The following is a 23,920-nucleotide window of genomic DNA, read 5'->3' as shown; positions in this document are numbered from 1 at the left end:
TGTAGAAAAACATCACAATAGGCTTTAAGTTAGACAGCACCAACATCAGACATACGCAGTACAATAAAATACTCAGATATAATAATACAAATAAAATAAAATGGACACCCATATAAAACAGTAGGTTGCTGCATGACCTCATCTCAGGACAGATTAAGAATAAAGACACCATAATACAGTAGTTCAAGTGCACAATGAGGAAGGACAAGTGCTAAAGTGCAAATGTGTTAACTGTATCTATGTATGGAATAATGCTCAAAATATAAACACATAACCTTTAAAATAGAAATAGAAATCTATAGAAATCCCTTGGAACTAATGGCGAGTATATCTAGTTGTATTATTTGTCTGTGCTCTTGTCCTCGACGATGATGTATCACGTACAACGCGTCAGATATGTCAGCCCACAAGCTAGAAAAAATAAGTTAAAAAAACTTAAGTCTTTGGAGAGGTTTTTTTGCAAAGAGAAGAAAGCCAGGGCTCCCACTAATACCACAAAATGGTAAGTTGTATTTTTCATGCACTTACTTTTGCTGTATTTATCTGCCACATGTTGAAAGGCCTGTCTGTGAAAATAATGCGTTCCTTGTTCAAAAAAGGTTGGGGACACCTGATATAGACAACAAGGAAGTGTTTTGAATGTACCATAATTCTGTAATGTAAGTCGTTACTTTTTACTTACACTTTCAATCCAGCGCCTTACAAAATGTGCGGCTAATTTATGTATTTTTCTTCACCGACGGCCATATTGCGAATAGTTAAAAAAAAACAAAAAAAAACAAGTAAAGACACTGAATAGGTGTGTTAATATTGTTTGGGATATGGCGCCATCTTTTGGACGAGTTTGTTGCGGTTGCTGCAGTGCTCCATTGCCCTTCTGTTTAGACTGAGCAGGGATTGCCCTAAACCGCAAAGATACCTGTGGCGGTGAAGGCGTGGCTACGGGCGTGGTCACCCTGACATCAAGTAATTTGCATAATCTGCTATCCATCCATCCATCCATCTTTTTCCGCTTTTCCGAGGTCGGGTCGCGGGGGCAGCAGCCTAAGCAGGGAAGCCTAGACTTCCCTTTCAGCCGTGAGAGAGAGTCTTCCCAACGTGTCCTGGGTCTTCCCCGTGGCCTCCTACGGTCGGACGTGCCCGAAACCCCTCCCTAAGAAGGCGTTCGGGTGGCATCCTGACCAGATGCCCGAACCACCTCATCTGGCTCCTCTCGATGTGGAGGAGCAGCGGCTTTACTTTGAGCGCCTCCCGGATTACAGAGCTTCTCACCCTATCTCTAAGGGAGAGCCCCGCCACCCGGCGGAGGAAACTAATTTTGGCCGCTTGTACCCGTGATCTTGTCCTTTCGGTCATAACCCAAAGCTCATGACCATAGGTGAAGATGGGAACGCAGATCGACCGGTAAATTGAGTGCTTTGCCTTCCGGCTCAGCTCCTTCTTCACCACAAGGGATCGATACAGCGTCCGCATTACTGAAGACGCCGCACCTATCCGCCTGTCGATCTCACGATCCACTCTTCCCTCACTCGTGAACAAGACTCTGAGGTACTTGAACTCCTTCACTTGGGGCAAGATCTCCTCTCCAACCCGGAGATAGCACTCCACCATTTTCCGGGCGAGAACCATGGACTCGGACTTGGAGGTGCTGATTCCCATCCCAGTCGCTTCACACTCGGCTGCGAACCGATCCAGTGAGAGCTGAAGATCTTGGCCAGATGAAGCCATCAGGACCACATCATCTGCAAAAAGCAGAGACCTAATCCTGCAGCCACCAAACCAGATACCCTCAACGCCCTGACTGCGCCTAGAAATTATGTCCATAAAAGTTATTAACAGAATCAGTGACAAAGGGCAGCCTTGGCAGAGTCCAACCCTCACTGGAAACGGGTCATACAGGGAGCGGACCGCCACATTCAGACCGTTACCCCATACTCTCTGAGCACTCCCCACAGGACTTCCCGGGGTACACGGTCGAATGCCTTCTTCAAGTCCACAAAGCACATGTAGACTGGTTGGGCAAACTCCCATGCTCCCTCAAGGACCCTGCCGAGAGTATAGAGCTGGTCCACAGTTCCACGACCAGGACGAAAACCACACTGTTCCTCCTGAATCCGAGGTTCGACTATCTGGCGTAGCCTCCTCTCCAGTACACCTGAATAGACCTTACCGGGAAGGCTGATCTGCTATGATGTTATATATTTTTTCTTTTCTTCATGCAGCTGTGTACCAAGAGATTTTAGAGCAGTACATGCTTCCATCTGTTGAAAAGCTCTATGGAGATGATGATTTCATTTTCCAGCATGATCTGGCACCTGCCCACAGTGCCAAAACCACCAGTAACTGGTGTACTGACCATGGCACTACTGTCCTCGATTGACCTGCCAACACCCCTGACCTGAATCCCATAGAGAATTTGTGGGGTATCGTGAAGAAGAAGCTGAAAGACACCAGACCCAATAATGCAAATGAGCTAATGGCCGCTATTGAAGCATCCAGGGCATCCATAACACCTCAGCAATGCCACAGGCTGATTGCCTCCATGCCAAGCCGCATTGATGCAGTAATCCGTGCAAAAGGATTCCCAACCAAGTACTGAGTGCATTAATTGACATTTTCAAATGTTTGAATTTGTTTTGCTGTTATAAATCTTTTTTTTTTACTTGGTCTGAGGAAATATTCAAATTTTTTGAGATAGGATTTTTGAGTTTTCTTAAGCTGTATGCCATAATCAGCAATATTAAAATAATAAAAGGCTTGCAATATTTCAGTTGATGTGTAATGAATCCAGAATGTATGACATGTTCATGTTTTTAGTTGCATTACAGAAATAAAGGACTTTATCACAATATTCTAATTTTCTAAGACAGTCCTGTATATATATATATAAATTCATACTGTAACGACCAGCTAATGTTAATGTTGTTGTGGTTTGGACTTGATGTCAGTTTTTCCCATCTTTGCAACCACACCGTCCGTGCCGGAAAGGTGATTGTCAGAGAATGAGGAAGGGTTGTTGTTGTTTGTCCGGGGAAGAGCGGACTCACGAGACGAAATTGTTTGCACGGGAGGTAAATCTTGTTGGTATTGTGCCGTTTGTTATCATAAAATTGGTAATAAAAGTTAAAAATAGCACCTGACTGTGATTTTTTTCTGGGGTCTACAATATATTATATTACTTTAATGTATTCTACACTTATTTTCAAGGTGTGGCGGTAATAAAAAATGTTGTGGAGGTGCCTGACATTTAATTATATTAAGGGGAAACCCTGCTGAGCTTTCGACCGGAAGTAACAGTGAAGTTCCGTCTTCTAGCCGTCCATACCGTTCCGTCTTGTACGGATGCTTCATTCATCACTCTAAGCAACGTTTGTAGTTTTACAGTATAATTTAAAAAAAACAATTCTTACTTACTAAACTGTACCATGTGTGATGTATGTAGCGTGTTTTCATGCATATTTGTACACGCCATCGTAATGTAATGAAGCTAGCGTCGTGAGCATTAGCTAATATGCTACACGTTTACGAGTAGCATTACAATGGCATTCTTTTTGTATTGTTTCAGTTTCGTAACTTCACCAAAACATCACAGTGTACTTATTTAGTCTGTTTAGCTGATTGGACAGCGAGCTTCCCTCGCTCGTGGGTCCACGACGATGACTTTTGGTTTGTTTGATCAGCTGTTTTACTGACGTGTTACAGACACCGTTTGGAAACCATTAAGGTATGTAAATAAACATTTACAAAATCTTGCATTGCATTTCATACGTCTTGCATGTAAACAAACTAGCACCCGACAGCTCGATGCCTGCGACTGCATATCCATTTAACAAACTAACAATTACTGAATCACTACCCCATTTGATTTTTGTCTTGTTATCATATGTACAATAAATACACAGGAGGGGAGACGTACAAATTAGTTTCCTGACAAAATATCATTGACTCTGACTTTCTGGTTTCTGTTTGTTACAAAATAAAATACAAATAATATCAGGAAAATACTTCAACAGGAAATACTAAACAAGTAAAACACATTTTAAATATATCAAACAAACCTTTACAGGGGAACATTATCACCAGACCTATGTAAGCGTCAATATATACCTTGATGTTGCAGAAAAAAAACCATATATTTTTTTAACCGATTTCCGAACTCTAAATGGGTGAATTTTGATGAATTAAACGCCTTTCTATTATTCGCTCTCACATCGGGAAGCAATCCGCCATTTTCTCAATTTCATCGGTGTGTTGTCGGAGGGTGTAACAACACGAACAGGGACGGATTCAAGTTGCACCAGTGGCCCAAAGATGCGAAAGTGGCAAGAAATTGGACGAAATGTGTTCAAAATACGAGGCTGTGGGGAAAGCCGACGAAATGGTCAGTCGTTTGTTCTGCACACTTTACCGACGAAAGCTATGCTACGACAGAGATGGCAAGAATGTGTGGATATCCTGCGACACTCAAAGCAGATGCATTTCCAACGATAAAGACCCTAGCTTCCCTGGCCTGCTGACATCAACTCCAAAACTGGACAGATCAGCTTTCAGGAAAAGAGAGCGGATGAGGGTATGTCTACAGAATATATAAATTGATGAAAACTTTATTCATTACTCGCGGTTTTAAGTAAATTATTATACATAAACTGTGTTTACCAATAATTTAGCTTAAAAACATTAATTTTTTTCAATCATTCGAGTACATTCGGGTAGTCTTGTGTAATGCAGTATTTTGTGTCTATTTAGGTATGGTTAACCTGAGTGCTGAAATTGTGGAAAAATATATGTTCTTAGCGCGCCTGAAATGGGCTGTCTGCACTCTCAAAGTGCATGTTGTTGCCAAATGTATTTCATATGCTGTAAACCTAGTTCATAGTTGTTAGTTTCCTTTAATGCCAAACAAACACATACCAATCGTCGGTTAGAAGGCGATCGCCAAATTCGTCCTCGCTTTTTCCCGTGTCGCTGGCTGTCGTGTCGTTTTCGTCGGTTTCACTTGCATACGGTTCAAACCGATATGGCTCAATAGCTTCAGTTTCTTCTTCAATTTCGTTTTCGGTACCTGCCTCCACACTACAACCATCCGTTTCAATACATGCGTAATCTGTTGAATCGCTTAAGCCGCTGAAATCCGAGTCTGAATCCGAGCTAATGTCGCTATACCTTGCTGTTCTAACCGCCATGTTTGTTTGTATTGGCATCACTGTGTGACATCACAGGAAAATGGACGGGTGTACCGGTATATAACGATGGTTAAAATCAGGCACTTTGAAGCTTTTTTTAGGGATATAGCGTGATGGGTAAAATTTAGAAAAAAACTTCGAAAAATAAAATAAGCCACTGGGAACTGATTTTTAATGGTTTTAACCCTTCTGAAATTGTGATAATGTTGCTCTTTAATGAGGTGGTCACTGCAAACTTGTGCATTATTCGACTCTGCTCCCTTGTACTGGATGGAGTGTGTGCCGCTTTTGTCGTCGTCTTTTGTAAAATCTTGCACTCTTCCGCCCTTTTTGATTAGATCTCAAGGAATTTGGAAGAAACGTTTATCCTTTTCGCGATTTGAATAGGTCGTACAGCCGAAAACAACGGAAGTATAGGGGCATTTTTCTTCGAGTGAGGCTAAATGGCGCCTAGTTCCCATTGAGAACAGACGCTGCTTGACCACCACGCTTATTCAATGAGCCAGATGTAAGCCGGACGTGACATCATTGAAATCCAAACAATATACAAAAAATACATAATTTTCTTCTAAAATTTTGTGGGTGCGGCTGCCCTCTATAGTCCGTAAAATAGGGTAGATCAAAATCATCATGGATCCACTTTAAGTCACAAGATTTGCATCATAGCGTGACGGTAGAGATGATAACAGTTAGAATTTTGATGTTTGTGTATCCTGTAACAAATTTTGCAAACCTGTGATTCCAGGTGATGCTCTGTGAGAATCATCATCTCGTCATAAGCCATTTGGGAGAAAAGCGATGCATATTTGTGAAGACGAAGACTTTTCAACCACGCAGGAACGTCTTAGAACAAAAGAGAGACAAATGGGCAAGTCGTTTAAAATCTCTGCAGCTTCAAAACAAGATCCAAATGTCAAATGTCCGCGGCAGAAAGTGTCAATCTTGGCTCAGGTGGAGAACTCTGACCTTTCATGCCACTGCCCTCCTCCTGGAAGGTGTTGCGTGCGGAGCTCTGCTCTTCAGTCTGCTCGCTACCCGAGGAGGCCACACTGCTCTGAGGGGACAAGGGCGCGTGATCTGATGGGAGGAAGCTTTGCCGGCTCCCGGTGTCATCCTGGCTGCCCCACTCGGAGCCACAAGCCTGGGGACTGGAAGGGATGAGGGCCATGGACTTCTTCAGAGGGCTGGGCTGCATCTGCCCACCAAGACCTGGGAATGTGGAGAGGTCTGTAAAACACAAGGCATGCACGTGTTTGTAAACTGTTGCATTTTTAATGTTAAATATGATAAACAAAGAAAATTCAACCTGTGTTATTGCTGTTGACAGGAGAGGACAAGCCGCCCGGAAAAGCCATGTGCCCGTTCTGGCCTGCAGGAGACGTGCTGGATGAGGGAGACTTGTCGTGCCAGGGGTGCCCGGGCTCCAAGGCCTCGGCAGAGTTGGGCCACTCATCCGAGCCTTTGCGTGGGTGGTAGGGGCTGGGGGGCGCCCGCGTTGAGGGCATGTACCCACTGGATAGGTGCTCCTCTAGGTGGTTTAGCCACATGGCTAAAGACGTGCGGTCTTCCAGCGTGGTGGCGGGGTGGATGAGCGCGTAGGAGAGTAGCTGTCTGCTCTCCTCCACAAACGAGCTACTCTCAATGGTGTGACTCAACACCTCTTGCAGCAGCTTCATGTACTCACATTTGGCCTCGCTGTTGCGCGGCTGCAGCAAAGGCAGATGGGAGAGGAGCAGAGACACCACTTTTTCCTTCGGCTCCTGGTGCCACTGGTTGACAATGGCTGAGGGTGAACGGCAAACAGAAGAAATTATTTGGGAATGAAATGGGAGCTGCAGCAGCATCCTGGAACGTACAAGGTCCTAGGTGGAATACACGTTTATCTAGGCCTGGGCTGATTAATCAACTAATCCAACGATAAATGAAAATGAACTCAAAGTTTGCCTGCATCGATAAGTTGCCACGTCAGTGTTTATTTTCTTCCGTCTCACGCTTTCAAACCGGGTGCAAGCGGTTTCACTTTGTGCATCGCTCTCACCACCTGAGCGTTCTTGTTCAACAGTTCAATCGTTTGAAGGTAGTGGATTCTCTTATCAATCATCCTTAATCTTTGTCTGTGCGAGTGGAGGCGGGACTGCTCGCTTCTGACAACAGAGCCTTGATAGTGGCTACTCGCTAGTGAGAAGCACCACAAAGTAACTCCATCCATCCATTTTCTACCGCTTGTCCCTTTCGGGGTCGCGAGGGATGCTGGAGCCTATCTCAGCTGCATTCGGACGGAAGGCAGGGTACACCCTGGACAAGTCACAACCACATCGCATACCTGCCAACTTTTGAAATCAGAAAAACCTAGTAGCCAGGGTCCAGGGGCCGCAGGCCCCGGGTAGGTCCAGGACAAAGTCCTGGTGGGGGGTTCAGGCCGACGCAAAATGATTATTAGCATTCAGACAGGTTAAAATGTTGCTAAAACCATCACTTTTCTATCAGTCACAGTGACTTTTCAAAACAAAAATATTACAAATGTCTGTGACGTTACAATAAATGAGTATAAATTTTAACATCTAAGATATTAAAAAAAGAAATTTGTTTTCCTCTCATGATAAATTAAATATTTATACCATTCAATCAATGCCTTATGCTTTTTCAATATTATGTGATTATTTCTTTGATAACCACAATATCATACCTTGACATCTTTAAAAGAAATTCAGTGAAAATATGCAGTTCACCATGCAAATGTGTTTTGGTAAATAAAGTTATGATTGTAAATGTATTCAAAATCTTTTGACATTAACTTTATATGTTGAAACTTTCAACAACTTGAAAGAATAAGATTTTTGAGAGTATTTGGTTCAAATTACACAATATAAATAAGACATGTCATTATTGATATTGCAGACATTATTGTAACAAGAAACTTCAGGTCGAAATTTTGGTTTATGAAAGAAATATAAATAAATATAAATATAAAACTTCATGACGACATTTTTCAAATTAATAAAGAGTAATAGAATAGTATGATAGTTATATGTTACTTGTTTTGAACATGTTATCGTTATCACAAATAAAAAGATATACTGTACACAGAAATTATTTTTGATTTGATTTATTGTTTATGTACCGTAATAAAAGATTTACTTAAAATGTTATGTTTTGTGAGTTTTTTTATGCTACGAACTGTACTTTCCGGCGATGTAAACCGAAGGAGACATTTCCGTAATGAAAGCTGCAACACCCTTTTTAGATCCCATCATCACTGCAGCAAAGCAAACCAAATTCTGCCAAGGAATTTCGTTTGAGTCTATTTCTTCCGCGAGTATTTTGTAAATGTTTTCGCCTGTGGAAGCCGTATTGCATTCCCTCAAAGACAGAAGTACTGACAATACTTTTCCAATGTCGTCATCGAAATATCGAACACAAATGGGGTACAGTTTTACATCGTCGTCTTGTATCGCTAGCAACGGCATTAGACTTGTGTTTTTTTGTCCCAACGTGGTCTTTTACATCGCTAATTCCTCCGTGTCCGATCGAAAAATCTTGTCTGCACAAGGTGCAATTCGCGTAGTTTTCACCCTTTTTGGAACGGATAATTATTCCCGGATAAGCTTTTGAATATTCTTCACGGAATGACTGCAGTTTTCTTTTCGGTTTAAGACTCGTTTGCGATTTTTCTCCGGCTGATTCCATGATCGTTCGCTCGTTTGGAAACAATGGCAACAGGTGCCTCGTGCTTGGCAGCGGTGCTATAAATAGCCTCGCGCATGGCATTCGGAATGGCTCGATAGGAAGTTACGGGAAGCAGTGTCGATTGTCGTTGTTACGCGATTTCGTGAATAAAACTTTAAAAAAAAAAAAAATTTAATTAATGAAAAACCGTATTTTTTATCACTGCAACCGTAACCCGGAATAGGTTGATGAAAACCATACTAATTACGGGAAAACCGGAGTAGTTGGCAGGTATGTCATCGCAGGGCCAACAGATAGACAGACAACATTCACACTCACATTCACACACTAGGGCCAATTTAGTGTTGCCAATCAACCTATCCCCAGGTGCATGTTTTTGGAGGTGGGAGGAAGCCGGAGTACCCGGAGGGAACCCACGCAGTCACGGGGAGAACATGCAAACTCCACACAGAAAGATCCCGAGCCCGGCCGGTATTGATCTCAGGACTACTCAGGACCTTCGTATTGTGAGGTACATGCACTAACCCCTGTTCCACCGTACTGCCCCAGTTTGCCAAATTGATTTGTTTAATATTGAAGTACAACAGAGTTCTACTAGAAATTAAGAGTCCATTTTATTTTGTATTGTTTGTTTACTTATTTAGAATAATTAAGTTATTGACCTTCCAATTGCAATGGTAAACATATTACTTATTGTGTTTGAAAGGGTTACTTGCATTATTATTATTACTATTTTTAGAATAATTATATATAAGTTATCACACAACTCTTATGCTTAAAGGCCGTTGCTCTAGTTATTATCTATTGTGCTCAAGCTGTACTTTTTCTTTTCGTGCAAAGGCACACAACTTATCTTGCACTGCAAGTTAGAAGTTGCCTCGCCGCAGATGTTTCTGTCTTTCAGCCTGCTAACAGCCAAGGACGAACCTCAAGCAACTCAACGAAGATAAGGCAACAGCAGGCAGACAAAGCAGAGACAGGGCACAATCACAAGGCCCCCAGCACATTTCCGTTCTGAATAATCACGTATTGTGCCTACTGAGCTGCTTGCATAGTGTGTGACCCCTCCCTTTAGAAGCAGCCTCAGCGATGTAACTAGGGAACTCCTGAATAAAAAGGGGGGCGCGTGGGCTGTTCCTCGGAGCGTAGGGTGAGACTAACTGAGTGTGCAGCTCCATGCGTTCTCCCCATGAGCAAAATTGAACTCTGTCTCTGCCTGGTTCCTTGCTTCTTGTTCTGTTTAATAGATAGTTCGGTGCTTAAACCTGATAATACAGTGAAACCTCGTTTATTGCCGTTAATTGGTTCTGGAGATGACTGCGATAAATGAATTTCCGCAGAGTAGGAATCCTGAATTATAAATCAAATAATTTCATAGCTGGGGTATAAAAAACTATTTAATACCTTTTGAATAAATAAAGCTGAGTCAATCAGCGGCCACAATATTGAGAAGCGTGCTCTAAATGGTTTGGTCTCACCTAGATGCCGGCACTCCTGTAGTATTAGCATTTTTACTTCATTTAGCCATGATAATGTTTGAAACTGTGCTTAAATTGGTCTCAAAATAATGCTTACAATAATACTGTTTATTGGCAAAAATTTGTGGGACAATATATAGTCCAGCAAAATGTGTTATTGGCTCCAGCCTACGTTTACCAACCTGCATTGTTGGCCTCAGCTTCCAGGATGTGGATCTCTGTGCAGTCTGCCAGCCAGTGTTCAAGGCATATGTGTAAGAAGCGAGCCTGGGTGCGCGACACTCTCTTCAGGAGGGACAACAGTGCCACCGTCTGTTCGCACTCATTCCAGTCCTTAAACCAGTCTGTGAGGACACCCACCTGGTCTCGGAACATCATGGCGTGCCTCCTTTTAGGAAAAGGAGAACAGGAATGTGTGGCTGGGGATAAGGGGCCACGGAGGCACACTTTTTTAGGGACAAGACAGGGTCAGTCTTTAACCCCGCACAGCGGGGTCGTTTCTGCAACAGTCTTGGGATTCCCGCGGACGCGACTCAGCGACCCTCACATGGTTCAGGTTTCCATAGAACCTGACAGAAAATCCTGACAGGTCACCCTTGCAGGCTATTTGGAGGATGCCAAAAGTGATGGGGTCCGAAACGATAGCAGGGTCACAGCGGACGGACACTTTTCATTCCTGCATGGTTACCTGATGAATCAACACAAATGGAAAATGTTAGTGTTTAAAATTTGAGGGAACCCTATGGCTTCAACGATTCATCCATCACATGTGAGCTTGATCCCAGCTGATTTGGGTAAGAGGCCGGATGCATAAACCCTGGACTGGTCGCTAGTCAATAACAGCACGATTTTGAGGAAAAAACCTAATTTTGATTTTTCTGCCAAAAATTTCCATCACAATTAGAGACGTCCGATAATGGCTTTTTTGCCGATATCCGATATTCCGATATTGTCCAACTCTTAATTACCGATTCCGATATCAACCGATACCGATATATACAGTCGTGGAATTAACACATTATTATGCCTAATTTCGTTGTGATGCCCCGCTGGATGCATTAAACAATGTAACAAGGTTTTCCAAAATAAATCAACTCAAGTTATGGAAAAAATGCCAACATGGCACTGCCATATTTATTATTGAAGTCACAAAGTGCATTATTTTTTTTAACATGCCTCAAAACAGCAGCTTGGAATTTGGGACAGGAGGTTGAGGTGGGCGGGGTTGAGGTGGGAGGGGGGGGGGGGTGTACCGGGGGGTGTATATTGTAGCGTCCCGGAAGAGTTAGTGCTGCAAGGGGTTCTGGGTATTTGTTCTGTTCTGTTTATGTTGTGTTACGGTGCGGATGTTCTCCCGAAATGTGTTTGTCATTCTTGTTTGGTGTGGGTTCACAGTGTGGCGCATATTTGTAACAGTGTTAAAGTTGTTTATACGACCAAGTATGCATTGCATTCACTTGTGTGTGTGTGAAAAGCCGTAGATATTATGTGATTGGGCCGGCACGCAAATGCAGTGCCTTTAAGTCACGCCCCCCAATATTGTTGTCTGGGTGGAAATCGGGAGAAATTTGGGATAATGGTTGCCCCGGGAGATTTTCGGGAGGGGCACTGAAATTCGGGAGTCTCCCGGGAAAATCGGGAGGGTTGGCAAGTATAACTGGGAGGCGCAACTGCTCTGTACTTCTCCCTACGTCCGTGTACTACTCCGTACAGCGGCGTTTTAAAAAGTAAAAAATTTTACTTTTTGAAACCGATAATTTCCGATATTATATTTTAAAGCATTTATCGGCCGATAATATCGGCAGTCTGATATTATCGGACATCTTTTGGATAAGATTTTTTTTAAACTTAAATGCATAAAACTGCTGGAATTAAGGGAAGGAAATTACTTTTAGACTGTATCAACATAGTATTGTCTCGAGTTGCCACACATTAAAACAATATGCAATAATCTACTTTCCACAATATTTGGGTTTACGTACAGTACAGGTCAAAAGTTTAGACACGCCTTCTCATTCAATGTGTTTTCTTTATTTTCATGACTATTTACATTGTAGATTGTCTCTGAAGGCGTCAAAACTATGAATGAACACATGTGGAGTTATGTACTTAACAAAAAAAAAGTGAAATAACGGAAAACATGTTTTATATTGTAGTTTCTTCAAAATAGCCACCCTTTGCTCTGATTAATGCTTTGCACACTCTTGGCATTCTCTCGATGAGCTTCAAGAGGTAGTCACCTGAAATGGTTTTCCAACATTTAAGGAGTTCCTAGAGGTGTTTAGCACTTGTTGGCCCCTTTGCCTAATCAGAGCAAAGGGTGGCTCAGGCCTCGAATTTTAACTTTTTAAGGTCAAGGCAAGTGTTGCCTTAATTAAATCTCTAAAGGCTTAGTGCCCACATGCGTGGACAGCACTTTTTAGCTCGTATTTCCAAAATTGTGTACGCTACTGAATTGGGGTCTTATGGCCGCTTATGTGGACACGTATACTGCCATCTGGTGGTGTCAGAAGAGTATAACATACAATGGAATTTGGGGAAAAAAAGTGTAAAAATAAGAATTAGCATGTCACTAAACATGAAGTACACGTTTGTTACTTATAGACTAAGTACATCATATCAAAAGATGATTCTTAGTTTTCATTCTAATTAGGGTCCAATAAGCCCAAATAGCAAAGACAAATAAAAAAAGCATGTAAACAAACAGCTTGGGCCTTAAGAGGTTTTAAAGGAAGGCTCATATTTTAGGGCACTAAGGCAAACATTCTTTTCTTTCGAGGTAGGGGCTCCAAAGCATGCATGCATACATTATAAATATATATTAACTGTTTTTTTATTCATTATTAATATAAACTTGTCAGCTTTCAGTCATTTCATGATGCTTTTATCTCCATTTTTACATTTTGATAGAGGGAGGTTTTTTTAATTTTTTTAAAGTTACGTACATTTATATGTACATAGGGACGGCGTGGCGCAGTGGAAGAATGGCCGTGCGTGACCCGAGGGTCCCTGGTTCAATCCCCACCTAGTACCAACCTCGTCATGTCCGTTGTGTCCTGAGCAAGACACTTCACCCTTGCTCCTGATGGGTGCTGGTTAGCGCCTTGCATGGCAGCTCCCTCCATCAGTGTGTGAATGTGTGTGTGAATGGGTAAATGTGGAAGTAGTGTCAAAGCGCTTTGAGTACCTTGAAGGTAGAAAAGCGCTATACAAGTACAACCCATTTATCATTTATCATTTACATGTAGATGCTGTATCGGGACAAATCCATTAAGAGTTTGAGCAGAAATATGTCGTATAGGAATTAACTATACACAATAAACATTAACAAAATTATGTGTCACATGAATGTTTTTTGAAGTAATACCTTTGATACATGAAAAAACACAAGAAATGTAAAAAAAAACAACCTTGTGTATACTTTTTGATGTTAAAATTAAACACAAAGCAGTTTGGCTAATGAAGATGAAGTCTAATAAACAAGTTTTGTTCTTCTCTTGGTTCAGTACAAGAGTTTGGCCAACAAAAATAAAGAGGAGTGATACCTCTCACATCGAATACACAATCTTCACATCCTGCGTTCAATTCGATGAGATAAAAAAACATTTGAGCTAGTATTAATGTTATTTGAACACTGATGCAGTTAGCAGTTAAATAAAGGAGGAGTGAACATCCCAGTAAACAAACTAAAGACTTTATAAACAACTTGTGACAACGTTCACGACACAGCGCCTGCAACATCAAATAGTTTTCTCCTTCGCTGTGTACTTTTAGTGTGGGGACAAGTGTGTCCGTCTCCAATATTGTCCACACCTGTCTCCATCTAAACAGCAGTGCGCTCTTAAACGCACGGCGGGACGCGAGTGGAAAATGACGTCAAACCAAGCGCTTGGCTCCGTTTACTCCATGGGGAAATCTACGCAGCAAAGTCTGTGTAGCTTGTCCGCCGTGATTATCAAGCCAAACACCGCTAGTGAAGGTAGACATGCTAACAACAATTCCACCTTGCAGCCCCCAATTTAAACTATTTTTTATAATGTAGTTATTACCAATAACAACAAAGCAGCTGTTTTATTTGACCAAGACACGTGTTGAGGGCACATATCGTGTCAATTACAGGTTTGGAGAAAAAAAAATGTCTACAAATAATACAATTTGAGTGTTTGTACACAGAGGATTATCAACTAGAAAGCTATTTACACAAGAACATTTCTATTTAGTAAATAAAATAGTCATGCATTGAACCAGATGAGTGTCATGCTCGAGGCAAGGCACTAAAATAAGCCATTGTCGAAACAAGGCGGTGTGAGTGGTATCACCACTTTTTACAGCAAAACAATTAAATTAAATAATTAGCTAATTGTGTGAATGCTCCAAAGCGTTCACAGATATGGTTTTCTCCAACAAAAATCTTCTATGTATTCTTCTTCTTCTCCAGATTTTGGCGCGCTCTACCTTCCACATTTTTTATTCGATTCAAACCATTCTAAGTTCTAACTGTTCAGCATATTCGGGAATCGCGGGCTTTCCCTTAACAAGTTCCAAAAAATTCCCAGATTTCCAGGACATTTTTCCCATCCAATATGAATTGCCCATTTTTCAAACCTCCACCATTTCCACATGTTTCAACCTATTCAAACCATTCCACCTTCAACACATTCCACCATTCTGGAAATTCAAACTACCTTTTTTCCAAGTTCAAAGAAATTCCAGGATTTTCCAGAATTCCTGGTTTTCCAAAGCCCTATTTCCACCCTTTTTTCTGGTGACTACTCTTCCCACATTTTTCAACCCACTTCAACCGTTCCACCATCAAAACATTCCTCTTAATCTGGACAAAAAAACGAAGTAGTTTTTTGGACCGGAAAAATTCCCGGTGTTCCCGAAATTCCGTAATAACATTTCTCAATTCGACATGTTAATACTTCAACATTTCTCGACTGATTTAAAACATTTCAACACCAACCATTTCAACTCATTCAAGTTTTTTCTTTACCATTTAAAAAAAAAAAAAACGCTTTTCCCAAAATTTCCAAATTTTTGGGTTAATTCCCATTTAAATCAATGTGACATTCTTCAAAGTTTCACACTTTCCACATTTTTCATTTGATTCAAACCGTTCCACCTTCAAAATATTCAGCCTGTTTAGGAATTCTGTGGTCTACTTCAGCGTTTTTCAACCTTTTTTGAGCCAAGACACATTTTTTTCATTGAAAAACTCCTGAGGCACACCACCAGCAGAAAACATTACAAAATTAAATTCAGCAGCCGATATTGACAGTAAAAAGTTGTTGTCACAATTGTTGGATATGACTTTAAACCATCACCAAGCATGCATCACTATAGCTCTTGTCTCAAAGCAGGTGTACTGTCACCATCTGTCACATCACACCCTGATTTATTTTGAGTTTATTGGTGTTTTCCTGTGTGTAGTGTTTCAGTTCTTGTCTTGCGCTCCTATTTTGGTGGCTTTTCCTGTTTTGTTGGTATTTTCCTGTAGCAGTTTCATGTTTTCCTTGACCGCTATTCCCCACACCTGCTTTGTTTTTAGCAATCAAGACTATTTAAGTTGTTTTTTATCCTTCATTGTGTGGACATTGTTGATTGTCATGTAATATTTGAATGTACTTTGTGGACGCCGTCTCTGCGCCACATGCTGTAAGTCTTTGCTGTCGTCCAGCATTCTGTTTTTGTTTACTTTGCAGCCAGTTCAGTTTTAGTTTCGTTCTGCATAGCCATCCCTAAGCTTCAATGGCTTTTGTTTATTTTTGGTTTAAGCATTACCTTTTGACCTGCACGCTGCCTCCAGCTGTCGTCTGCATATTGTGATCACATCGTCGTTGTTCCCGACATTTACTAAGCAATTAGCTACCTGCTGCCACCTACTGATACGGAAGAATATTACACAATTACTCTGCCGAGCTCTAGACAGCACAGACACTCAACAACGGAACATTATAATTACTGGTTTGCAAAAAATATTTTAACCCAATTAGGTGAAATGACATCATCTCCCACAACACACCAGACTGTATCTCACGGTACACTAGTGTGCCGCGGCACAGTGGTTGAAAAACACTGCTCTACTTTAACAATTCTAAAAAAATTCCAGGATTTCAGTTCAACTTCAGCATTGGAGCATTCACACACAATTCCTTCAGGAATTGACTCATCTAGTTACCGCATAGTGTTTGTGTACGTTCTATGCAATCAAACAAACATAGGACTGTCTGGCCGGCAAGAGTAATGTAGATGTAGCATGTGGGAAAACTCCCATTACGGTAACACCTGTAACATACATTAGGACAGTGTTTTTCAACCACCGTGCCGCGGCACACCAGTGTACCGTGAGATGCAGTCTGGTGTGCCGTGGGAGATTATGTAATTTCACCTATTTGGGTTAAAAATATGTTTTGCAAACCAGTAATTATAATCCGCAAATGTGCCGTTGTTGAGTGTCTGTGCGGTCTGGAGCTCGACAGAGTAATTGTGTAATATTCTTCCATATCAGTAGGTGGCAGCAGTTGGCTAATTGCTTTGTAGATGGTTTGTCGCGATCACAATATGCAGACGACAGCGGGACGCAGCGTGCAGGTAAAAAGGTATCTAATGCTTAAACCAAAAATAAACAAAAGGCATTGAAGCTTAGGGATGGCTATGCAAAATTAAACTAAAACTGAACTGGCTGCAAAGTAAACAAAAACAGAATGCTGGACGACAGCAAAGACTTACTGTAGAGCAAAGACAGCTTCTACAAAGTACATCCGTACATGACATGACAATCAACACCAAAATAGGAGCGCAAGACAAGAACTAAAACAATAAACACAGGAAAACACCAAAAAAAACTCCAAATAAGTCACGTCGTGATGTGACAGGTCGTGACAGTACACCTACTTTGAGACAAGAGCTATAGTGATGCATGCTTAGTCATGGTTTGAATTCATATCCAACAATTGCGAGAACGACTTTTTACTGTCAATATCGGATGCTGAGTTTCATTATTTAATGTTTTCTAGTAGTGGGATTTTTTCAATGAAAAAAATATGCCTCAGCTCAGAGAAGGTTGGAAAACACTGCTCTACTTCAACAATTCTAAAAAAAAATCCAGGATTTCAGTTCAACTTCAGCATTGGAGCATTCACACGCAATTCCTTCAGGAATTGACTCATCTAGTTACCGCATAGTGTTTGTGTACGTTCTATGCAATCAAACAAACATAGGACTGTAAGAGTCATGCAGATGCGTGCCGGCCCAGTCACAGAATATCTACGGCTTTTCACACACACAAGTGAATGCAAGGCATACTTGGTCAACAGCCATACAGGTCACACTGAGGGTGGCCGTATAAACAACTTTAACACTGTTACAAATATGCGCCACACTGTGAACCCGCACCAAACAAGAATGACAAACACATTTCTGGAGAACATCCGCACCGTAACAAAACATAAACACAACAGAACAAATACCCAGAACCCCTTGCAGCACTAACTCTTACGGGACGCTCCAATATGCATAAATATGGCAGTGCCATGGTGGCATTTTTTTCACATAACTTCAGTTGATTTCTTTTGGAAAACCTTGTTACATTGTTTAATGCATCCAGCGGGGCATCACAACAAAATTAGGCATAGTAATGTGTTAATTCCACGACTGAATATATCGGTAGATATTGGAATCGGTATTTAAGAGTTGGACAATATCGGAATATCGGATATCGGCAAAAAAAGCCATTATCGGACATCTCTACAAAAGGCCTTGAAGCTTAGGGATGGCTATGCAAAACTAAACTAAAACTGAACTGGCTGCAAAGTGAATAAAAACAGAATGCTGAACGACAGCAAAGACTTACTGTGGCGCAAAGAACATACTTGTCAACTCTCCCAATTTTTCCAGGAGACTCCCGAATTTCAGTGTCCCTCCCGAAAATCTCCGGGGGCAACCATTCTCCCGAATTTCTCCCGATTTTCACCCGGACAACAATATTGAGGGCGTGCCGTGATGACACTGCCTTAAGCGTCTGCTTTTTCTCCATAAAAACAGCGTGCCGGCCCAGTCACATGTTGTATGCGGGTTCTACGGACACACGTAAGTGACTGCAAGACATACTCGATCAACAGCCGTACAGGTCACTCTGAGGGTGGCCGTATAAACAACTTTAACACTGTTACAAATATGCGCCACACTGTGAACCCACACCAAACAAGAATGACAAACACATTTCGGGAGAACATCCGCACCGTAACACAACAGAACAAATACCCAGAACCCCTTGCAGCACTAACTCTTCCGGGACGCTACCCAAATTCCAAGCTGCTGTTTTGAGGCATGTTAAAAAAAATAATGCACTTTGTGACTTCAATAATAAATATGGCAGTGCCATGTTGGCATTTTCTTCACATAACTTGAGTTGATTTATTTTGGAAAACCTTGTTACATTGTTTAATGCATCCAGCGGGGCATCACAACAAAATTAGGCATAATAATGTGTTAATTCCAAGACTGTATACTGTATATCCGTATCGGTTGATATCGGATTCGGTAATTAAGAGTTGGACAGTATCGGAATATCAGCTATCGGCAAAAAAGCCATTATCGGACATCTCTACAAAAGGCCTTGAAGCTTAGAGATGGCTATGCAGAACTAAACTAAAACTGAACTGGCTGCAAAGTGAATCAAAACAGAATGCAGGACGACAGAAAAGACTTACTGTGGCGCAAAGACCATACTTGTCAACTCTCCCGATTTTTCCGGGAGACTCCCGAATTTCAGTTCCTCTCCCGAAAATTTCCGGGGGCAACCATTCTCCCGGATTTCTCCCGATTTTCACCCGGACAACAATATTGAGGGCGTGCCGTGATGACACTGCCTTAAGCGTCCGCTTTTTCTCCATAAAAACAGCGTGCCGGCCCAGTCACATGTTGTATGCGGGTTCTACGGACACACGGAAGTGACTGCAAGACATACTTGATCAACAGCCATACAGGTCACACTGAGGGTGGCCGTATAAACAACTTTAACACTGTTACAAATATGCGCCACACTGTGAACCCACACCAAACAAGAATGACAAACACATTTCGGGAGAACATCCGCACCGTAACACAACAGAACAAATACCCAGAACCCCTTGCAGCACTAACTCTTCCGGGACGCTCCCCAAATTCCAAGCTGCTGTTTTGAGGCATGTTAAAAAAAATTATGCACTTTGTGACTTCAATAATAAATATGGCAGTGCCATGTTGGCATTTTTTTCACATAACTTGAGTTGATTTCTTTTGGAAAACCTTGTTACATTGTTTAATGCATCCAGCGGGGCATCACAACAAAATTAGGCATAATAATGTGTTAATTCCACGACTGTATACTGTATATCCGTATCGGTTGATATCGGAATCGGTAATTAAGAGTTGGACAGTATCGGAATATCGGCTATCGGCAAAAAAGCCATTATCGGACATCTCTACAAAAGGCCTTGAAGCTTAGAGATGGCTATGCAGAACTAAACTAAAACTGAACTGGCTGCAAAGTGAATCAAAACAGAATGCAGGACGACAGAAAAGACTTACTGTGACGCAAAGACCATACTTGTCAACTCTCCCGATTTTTCCGGGAGACTCCCGAATTTCAGTTCTTCTCCCGAAAATCTCCTGGGGCAACCATTCTCCCGGATTTCTCCCGATTTTCACCCGGACAACAATATTGAGGGCGTGCCGTGATGACACTGCCTTAAGCGTCCGCTTTTTCTCCATAAAAACAGCGTGCCGGCCCAGTCACATGTTGTATGCGGGTTCTACGGACACACGGAAGTGACTGCAAGACATACTTGATCAACAGCCATACAGGTCACTCTGAGGGTGGCCGTATAAACAACTTTAACACTGTTACAAATATGCGCCACACTGTGAACCCACACCAAACAAGAATGACAAACACATTTCGGGAGAACATCCGCACCGTAACACAACAGAACAAATACCCAGAACCCATTGCAGCACTAACTCTTCCGGGACGCTTCCCAAATTCCAAGCTGCTGTTTTAAGGCATGTTAAAAAAAATAATGCACTTTGTGACTTCATTAATAAATATGGCAGTGCCATGTTGGCATTTTCTTCACATAACTTGAGTTGATTTCTTTTGGAAAACTTTGTTACATTGTTTAATGCATCCGGCGGAGCATCACAACAAAATTAGGCATAATAATGTGTTAATTCCATGACTGTATGTATCGGTATCGGCTGATATCGGAATCGGTAATTAAGAGTTGGACAATATCGGAATATCGGCTATCGGCAAAAAAGCCATTATCGGACATCTCTACAAAAGACCTTGAAGCTTAGGGATGGCTATGCAGAACTAAACTAAAACTGAACTGGCTGCAAAGTGAATAAAAACAGAATGCTGGACGACAGCAAAAACTTACTGTGGCGCAAAGATCATACTTGTCAACTCTCCCGATTTTTCCGGGAGACTCCCGAATTTCAGTGCCCCTCCCGAAAATCTCCGGGGGCAATCATTCTCCCGAATTTCTCCCGATTTTCACCCGGACAACAATATTGAGGGCGTGCCGTGATGACACTGCCTTAAGCGTCCGCTTTTTCTCCATAAAAACAGCGTGCCGGCCCAGTCACATGTTGTATGCGGGTTCTACGGACACACGGAAGTGACTGCAAGACATACTTGATCAACAGCCATACAGGTCACACTGAGGGTGGCCGTATAAACAACTTTAACACTGTTACAAATATGCGCCACACTGTGAACCCACACCAAACAAGAATGACAAACACATTTCGGGAGAACATCCGCACTGTAACACAACAGAACAAATACCCAGAACCCCTTGCAGCACTAACTCTTCCGGGACGCTTCCCAAATACCAAGCTGCTGTTTTGAGGCATGTTAAAAAAAATAATGCACTTTGTGACTTCAATAATAAATATGGCAGTGCCATGTTGGCATTTTTTTCACATAACTTGAGTTGATTTATTTTGGAAAACCTTGTTACATTTTTTAATGCATCCAGCGGGGCATCACTACACAATTAGGCATAATAATGTGTCAATTCCACGACTGTATATATCGGAATCGGTAATCAAGAGTTGGACAATATCGGGATATTGGCAAAAAAGCCATTATCGGACATCTCTATAAAAGGCCTTGAAGCTTAGGGATGGCTATGCAAAACTAAACTAAAACTGAACTGGCGGCAAAGTGAACAAAAACAGAATGCTGGACGACAGCAAAGACTGACTGTGGAGCAAAGACAGCGTCCACAAAAGTATATCCGAATTGATTTACGTGGACCCCGACATAAACAAGTTGAAAAACTTATTGGGGTGTTACCATTTCGTGGTCAATTGTACGGAATATGCACTGTACTGTGCAATCTACTAATAAAAGTTTCAATCAATCAATCAACATGACATGACAACACCAAAATAGGAGTGCAAGACAAGAACTAAAACACTACACACAGGAAAACACCAAAAAAACTCAAAATAAATAACGGTGTGATGTGACAGGTGGTGACAGTACACCTACTTTGAGACAAGAGCTATATTGATGCATGCTGGGTTATGATTTAAAGTCATATCTTAATCGAGAACGACTTTTTACTGTCAATATCGGCTGCTGAGTTTATTTTTTTTCAATTATTTCTGCTGGTGGTGTGCCTCGGGATTGAAGAAAATGTGTCTTGGCTCATAAAAGGTTGACAAACACTGCTCTATGCAATCAAACCAACATAGGACGGTAATAGTCATGTAGATGTAGCATGTGGGAAAACTCCCATTACGGTAACACCTGTAACATACATTAGGAGATATTACCGGGATAAAAATCACAATTGGAGCGTCAGGCTCCTATGAATACTAGTCAAAGTTGACGGAGATGTCTATAACAGCCTAAAAGCAGTAATTAGGTAAAGGTTGAGCAGCGCTAGCTGGTGAGCCGGCCTTGCTAAGTGATGGGTTCGGGATTTGTATTGTTTTTCCTTGACGCTGTTGCTGCCCTCAACACTTCAGAGCAGCGTCGAAGCTCCATTTAATCCCGTGTAAAAACATGCGTGGAAAACCCGGTAACGTTACAAGAGCACACGCATACAGGAACACGACCTTAAAAGTGTGTGTTGTTTACCTTTTAGTCAGTTGCCACTGGTTAGCACGCTAGGCTAACATGCTAACGCTCGACGCTAGCCTCCTTTAGCTAGCAAGTTTTTTTTTTTTTTTTTTTTGTTTTTTTTTGCTAACAGATGCAAGAATGTTGCCTTAGCTGAGAAAGGCGTCGATTTCGATCCGATACGTAGGGTCCATGGAAACGTATTCCCTTGGCAGCGGCGGCCCGGTTACTGAAAGTGAAATAATGCATGGAAAGAAAAAAAATGTTTATTAGAATACAGGAGTGTACGCCTTGTAGAAATGTACTTGGGGGTTTTTTGGAGTTGCCGTATGACGTCAGCTGACGTCATACGTCTGGACTGGACGTAATGTTGTCAAATCGTTAGGAAAAATAAGCGATAAATATTCCTGGACTATTAATATTCATGACAAATGTGTGCTATTTGGGATTTACACAGTATGAGAAAAAACATTTGAAAATAAATTTTACCTTTGCAACCTCTTTATGCTATTGGTTAAGTTGTATATTCATAAATGTAAGTTTCTCAATACCCGACCTGTTTTTTTGTGCCTTTAAAAAAAGAATTAGAAATGTACTTTAAAACGCTTTCTACCTCTAACAACCAAAAAACTGTGAAAACTATGATGCTGTGCTCCAAAATGTGATTATTTACGGAATGTATGTGAGCCTATGGCTGTTCACATATATATATATATATTGCATTCTATTTCAGTCGCTTTATTAAGTTTACAACCCCCTGGCGCTGTTTTGTAGTGTTTTTTTTACTTGTTTTGATTATTATTATTTATTTGCTTGGATGCAAATGTTGCATATTATAAATAAAGGTTTATACAAAATAAAACATTTAAAAAGCGATAAATATTCCTGGACTATTAATATTCATGACAAATGTGTGATTTGTTTTACATATGTGCTATTTTAATTTACACAGTATGATAATTTTACCTTTGCAACCTCTTTATACTATTGGCTAAGTTTTATATTCATAAATGTAAGTTTCTCAATACCCGACCTGTTTTTTGTGCCTTTAAAAAAAGAATTAGAACTTTACTTTAAAAAGCTGTGAGAACTATGATGCTGTGCTCCAAAATGTGATTATTTACGGAATTTATGTGAGCCTATGGCTTTTCACATATATTTATTTTGCATTCTATTTTAGTTGCTTTATTAAGTTTACAACCCCCTGGCGCTGTTTTGTACTGTTTTTGTACTTGTTTTGATTATTATTATTTATTTGCTTGTATGTAAATGTTGCATATTATAAATAAAGGTTTATACAAAATAACACATTTAAAAAGCGATAAATATTCCCGGACTATTAATATTCATGACAAATGTGTGCTATTTGGATTTACACAGTATGAGAAAAAAACGTTTGAAAAGGAATTTTACCTTTGCAACTCTTTATGCTATTGGCTAAGTTATAT

The 23,920-nt window shown here is 41.2% G+C and overlaps 1 protein-coding gene across 2 annotated transcripts in view; it reads right to left on the bottom strand.

Moving 5' to 3' along the window:
* Positions 1-22,793, bottom strand: part of samd4b (sterile alpha motif domain containing 4B) — a 50,478-nt gene extending 27,685 nt beyond the window's left edge. Inside the window, exons 1-5 of one of the 2 annotated variants that reach the window (XM_061973156.2) lie at positions 22,491-22,793; positions 10,531-11,036; positions 6,490-6,966; positions 6,150-6,392; positions 5,917-6,026 (exon numbers count right to left, since the gene is read on the bottom strand). In XM_061973156.2, the coding sequence (XP_061829140.1) occupies positions 5,917-6,026; positions 6,150-6,392; positions 6,490-6,966; positions 10,531-10,726 (1,026 nt within the window). In that variant the 5' untranslated portion in view covers positions 10,727-11,036; positions 22,491-22,793. Of the gene's footprint in view, positions 1-5,916; positions 6,027-6,149; positions 6,411-6,489; positions 6,967-10,530; positions 11,037-22,490 lie in introns of both variants that reach the window. The other variant, XM_061973155.2, reaches the window with a different exon arrangement.
* Between the last annotated feature and the right edge of the window lie 1,127 nt (positions 22,794-23,920).

The sequence above is a fragment of the Nerophis lumbriciformis genome, linkage group LG17 (genome assembly GCF_033978685.3).
Source record: "Nerophis lumbriciformis linkage group LG17, RoL_Nlum_v2.1, whole genome shotgun sequence".
Lineage (NCBI taxonomy): Eukaryota > Metazoa > Chordata > Actinopteri > Syngnathiformes > Syngnathidae > Nerophis > Nerophis lumbriciformis.
Note: the sequence above shows the minus strand (reverse complement) of the source record. Positions and strands in the feature narration are given on the sequence as shown.